General features: G+C 38.2%; 1 protein-coding gene across 3 annotated transcripts in view; it reads left to right on the forward strand.

The window, feature by feature from the left end:
* LOC107673416 (netrin receptor UNC5D-like) overlaps window positions 1-5,696 on the forward strand; it is a 126,308-nt gene that overhangs the window by 58,733 nt on the left and 61,879 nt on the right. For all 3 annotated transcript variants that reach the window (XM_016467000.1, XM_016467001.1, XM_016467002.1), the window contains exon 2: window positions 4,204-4,419. In XM_016467000.1, the coding sequence (XP_016322486.1) occupies window positions 4,204-4,419 (216 nt within the window). The remainder of the gene's footprint in view (window positions 1-4,203; window positions 4,420-5,696) is intronic.

Genomic DNA, 5,696 nt, shown 5'->3' on the forward strand with positions numbered 1-5,696 from the left:
CTCGGGCGAGATCCCAATTCGTCAGTCACGACTGACGTAACGTCTCCGTTCCCTCCTTCAGGGAACGAGGGTTACACAAGTAACCTAGACGTTCCTCATTGAATTTGCAAATGGGAAGGTGTTTATAATTGGGTGTGTTTTATGATGGTCGACTGTATTGTTGTTTTCCTGTTGAACTTGTTGTGGATTAAATCCTAGAAGATGAACTCTAGGGATAGTTACACATTATTTACCCATCCTCATGTGGTTTTTCCCATACAAATGACAAAAATGCACCAAAGTCCATGCAAAGGTTTTGTGTGAGAAATAGACTGAAATTTACTTCTAAACAAATAATTTATTTTGTTTTTCATTGAAGAAAAAAAAAAGACAACAGACAGCAACATTGAGGGTGAATAGGTAAATAATGACATTTTTCATTTATGGGTGTATTGTCATTTTAAAATGCCTTTTCCTTCAACGCTAGTCGTGCAATTGCTTATATATACGCTGACAAAGTCAAAGTACAAAGTGATCTTGCTTGTTCATCTATTGGCCCATAATGTAAAAGGGCATTTTTAAGCCACTCTGCTGAACTAATATATTGATGGTATCAGTTTTGTACAGATCAATACAGGTTTGCATTTAGATAACAGAGCAAGAGGTTAAAAACATAAACATACTGATAAGAATTAGCTTTCACCTTCACCTTGTGTTCCATTTACTTTATTATAATAATTCCTATATGCATCTGTCTGTTCTTTCCCGCATAATTGCTGCTAATGGCTTGTAAATCTTTCAAAATATTTTCTAAATGTTATTATTATTTCATCATATTTTTTTGCTGAAGTTTAGTACGATGCTGTGTCTGATTCATGTTTAATTCATTGCAAGGCAGTTTGGGTGAAATAAAGTTTAGGCTCTCTTCACAGCAACAGATGGCAGATGGATCTGGAGTAATTTCAGGTTGTTCCTTCTATTCATCACTGAAATTTGTGCAACGGATGTTGGGAATTTCTGCTGGTTACAGAAGGACCAGACTACTCATAGGGAACTGTACTTCTAATACTACAATTCAAATTAGAGAAATACCATGCAATGTTAAGGGCAAACATTTGCATGAATGGAAAACAAGCAAATTCAGCAGGGCAATGCATGTATTAAACATGGGCTTTAAAGACTGGCAGATCTAGAAGGAAGAATAATGAATTCTGTCCAAAAGGTTGCGGCTGCCTTTTCTACCATTGACCCTCTGTAGCAGAGGGAAGTGATGTCGTCGCATTCAGCTCATGATACAATTTTCATCTTGTCACCCACCTATCTGCAACACTGCACAGCAGGATTGTGTCCTTCTTTCTCCCTTTGTCTTGGGAGTAGAAAACAGAGGATATTCATGGTTTTGCACAATGGAAGTGACCTGATGGCTTGAGATTGAAGCTGCAAACTTTTGGAAGTGCTTATGCATAGAATGAACAGAAAAAGGATTGAGCTGTGATACTTTCTAAAATTGTGCGCTGTTTTTGCCCCCATACTGAACCGAGAAAACAGCTGAGAACTGATTTTTACACCAAAGATGGTCACCCAAGGTCTTATCGCCCTCTCCATGAGTAAGCTGAGATTTTAGTCAAAGGTGACAAAATAACCAGAATTCGTGAAGAATCTGAAGTTAAATATGCTGATGTAATTCTGTGTTGTTTTCCAGGGAATCTGTCTATCTGTGGTGCTCTGTGCAACCAAGACAAATTCCTGTCCACAGTGAGACTGCTAGCAAACATCTGCAGAGGCAGAGTAACATTTCATTTTGAATTATTTAGAGTGAGCTCCATGTTTTGTACCTTGAACTTTGAAACCCAGTGTAATATCGTGCATCTAAGATTTCCTGCTTTTGCCTCCTTACCCATGGGGCTATTTTTAATTAGAGGTCAAAGTGCTGGTGGCATGTTTTGTTTTATACATCATTAACATGCCCACTCTTCAGCAATTTTGCCCCTCTTAAAAGCTTGTCAAGAAAATCCTGTAAGATGATGAGAATGGTGCTATTCTCTTAATCACAGTGCATTTGTCTAAAGATTGTAGTTGAGTAGGGGAGACCAGAGGCAATTGTAACACTACATTTCTTCACAAACAAGCTAGACAGATGATACTTGAGTGCAGCTGTACACAGTGATGGCAATTAAATTGCTGGAGGTCACCAGGTCACTCTGCTGTTAGTTTATAGCAGCTGACTATGCGGTAGTATCCAGCTGTATGAAGTAGCAGGTTACTGTCTGCACTTCCTGCACTACCAATGACAGTTTTTTGCACTAGGGAAGCATGATGTATCTGTACTATATTAGTTATTGATATTAGAGATTTTTTAAATGTACTTTCTCATGTTATAATTAAGTTTGGATTCAGTTTAGGGTATTATGTAATCATGTTTTTAAAACGTCCTTTATGCCCACCAAAAAAGTTACATTGTGGAATATTACATGACTGTTTTATTGTTATATATTTTAAAATGCCAATTATTCCTGTGATGGCAAAGCTGAATTTTCATTAGCCATTACTCCAGTTCTCAGTGTCACATGACCCTTCAGAAATTAGTCTAATATGCTGATTTGGTGCTCAAGAAACATTTCTCATTATTATCATCATCAATGTGGAAAACCATTGAGCTGCTTAATATTTTTTGTGAAAACATCTTTGATTAGAAAGTTTTGTAACATTATAAGTGTCTTCTTTACTGTCACATTTGATCAATTTAATGCATCCTTGCTAAATAAAAGTATTACTTTATTTAAAGGGGTCATGAACTGCCTTTTTGATTTGGTACTGTTCTCTGAGGTGCACTTATGTTATCAAGATTTTTACATAAAAAACCATCATAATTTAGAAGCAGTAGGCTGTTTTTGACCCCCCTCATCAGAAAGCTCTGTTTGAATAGGCATGATGGATTGTAGACTTGGAAGTAAACGCCCACTGCTATTGGCTAACAGCTGTGTATGCTTGACAGCCTACATCCTCCATAGATGGACACTGCTGTGATTTAGGTTAAAAATGCATAAATACTCAGTACATAGTATAGTATGATCATGTAATAAAAACAGTTTCTCACTCTTGTGTGTGCAACATCGGATCCAATATAGTTGGCACAGCATCGTCTTTTAGTTTCAATCTTTCTGAAAATCCTGTGTCGAATTGTGCCTTATTTGTAAACAAATCCAAGGTAAAATGAAGTGAACAAAAGACAGAGTTCTTACTGACTATTTCTGGAACTTTTGGTAGTACATGTTCTTCTGCAGTATCTACAATATTAAAAGAGAATATGAAGTGAGTATGAGTTTAAAAAAAAAAAGCAGTGAACTGCTTTCAGTGTGTGTGTGTGTGTATGCATACATTCTTTATTCATTTCACATGACAGCAAATGTGGGAGGTGGTGAAAAATGAAAGTCTATTAGATTTCAGTGGGCAAAGCTGAATTAGCTGCTAGTTTAATGGCTTTCATGGGATTTTACACATCTGAAAGACTTCGCAGTATATTGCCGGTCTCTCATGGGTGGAGTGTTTTATTCCAGAGTGTCAGAGATGGTGTAGGCAATTACAATTATTAAAATGGTATTCATGTGAATATCTCCAAATAAAATCTTTCTTAATTCCCTTCATACTTTACACCTCTTTATCTGTCTTATTTCTCTTCTCTCTGACTCTGTTGACCTGTCTGCTATTTTATTCTTCCTTCCGTTAAAAAGAATGATGGGAGAAAGAAAGAAAAATAAAACACACTAGGCCCAAGGAATAGCATTCTCACTTTTTTCTGCACTAAGATGCATTTTAGCTCATCAGTCAAACACAAAGTAATCAGTCGCACTCTCTTCCATCGCTAATTCTTTTCATCACAAAAGCACTCAGGGAAAGCTAATGCGTTTTTAAAGTAGAAAATGGCTTGAATTGTTTTAGTGGAATTGTCTCTTTGGCACACAGTTTAAAATCAATGGGAAGCTCAGAACATTCCCAGAGGAAAAGCACCATATTTACAAACCAGAAGCTGTATTAAATGCAGACCACATTTAGATATGATTGTCACAGTATATTTTTTTTTAGCAAATAATTTAAAAATGATGTATCTGGGGTGTTCATGGATCTAACAAATGGCCGTAAAATTAAGATTTTATGAGTTTAAATTCTGAGTAAATGTGCTAGAGAAGTGTGCTCGTTTCTTACATGTGTTAATTGATTTTACAGGAACCGTCAGTGAAGCCCTTGCTGATTCTCTGTCATCAGTTGGTGGGACATTACCTCACTTCTTGCAAGAGCCTGAGGATGCTTACATAATCAAAAACAACCCAATCAAGTTGCGCTGTCGAGCAACTCCTGCCCTGCAGATCTTCTTCAAATGTAATGGGGAATGGGTCCATCAGAACCAACATACCTCACAAGAGTACATGGACCAAAACACTGGTAAGACACGTATGACCTTGCTGCTGCTGTTCACCTAATCATTTTTTTTCCAAGAAATATTTTATATATGTCCATACAAGCCTATTGTTTCTTCTGTAGTTCAAATTCACTTAAATCTTTTACCTGTTAGATCCCTAATGGATCCTTTTCCCCTTTGCCTCCACTAGATTTTCTGCTATGTATTTTTCTTTGTTTGTTCTATTATGAAAATACTATCTAAAAAAGTCAGGAATAAATATGATAAAATTGGCCAGTTGGTAAATTTTGTTAACTGTATTCGCTGTTATATAGAAGTTTATTCCATAAATTGCTTCAGAATTTATCGCCATCTTCGCACTACAGATGGTTATTTCCCAGTTAGACTGTGTTACATGAGAGATTTAGATGCTCATTGTGATATTCTCATGAATAAATAAGTTCACGGTTGGGGTGATTTGGCATTGCAATATTATATCAACATCTGTCATGATAACAATAACATGGAGATTCTTTTTTGGATTCAGAACTGTGATGTATTGCAGTGTTTTTGCTCACTTGTTTCTCATTCGGCTTCACTGGGTGTCAGTGATTTGCACAGTTGTATTTTTTAGCCTGTTCTGAGCCTAGATTTTGGTTGAATATAAATAATTGAGTGTGCACTGACCAGTGCTAAAATATGCCAAAAATCTTTTATTTTCCTAAAAGTATGAATAAAATGAATCAAAATATAGCTAAAATATCACCTATCGATTTTTTCCTTCCCCAACTCTGCTTGTGAAGTCAGATGTTATATTGTTTTTTAGGTTCCCTTTCAGTCGGTCACTCTCGACGTCACGTCGGATGACCGACGAATTGGGATCTCGCTTAGAGAGGTATCACCCGGGCGTTTCTGGATTCGGTCGTTACCTGGTGCTGGGTGATGGTCACGATCGCTGTCTCACGTGCCTGGGCATGTAGCACGCTGAGGTGGCGTTTGTGGATGAGTCATCTTCTCATTGCGGCCCTCTATACCCTCTTGGGACCTGACTCTAGTGCTCACAGCACTACAGCAGGGCCCATTTGAGCCTTTGCAGGCGGTCGAGCTGAAGTTTCTGTCAATGTAAACTCTGCTCCTGCTTGCATTTGCCTCCGTCAAGAGGGTAGGGGACCTTCACGCATTTTCGGTCGACGATTCGTGCCTAGAGTTCGGGCCGGCTGACTCCCAGGTAACCCTGAGGCCCCGGCCCGGCTATGTGCCCACGGTTCCCGCTACTCCCTTCAGGGATCAGGTGGTGAGCCTGCAAGCGCTGCCTTCGGAG

This window comes from Sinocyclocheilus anshuiensis, unplaced genomic scaffold (genome assembly GCF_001515605.1).
Source record: "Sinocyclocheilus anshuiensis isolate Anshui unplaced genomic scaffold, SAMN03320099.WGS_v1.1 scaffold508, whole genome shotgun sequence".
Taxonomy (NCBI): Eukaryota; Metazoa; Chordata; class Actinopteri; order Cypriniformes; family Cyprinidae; genus Sinocyclocheilus; species Sinocyclocheilus anshuiensis.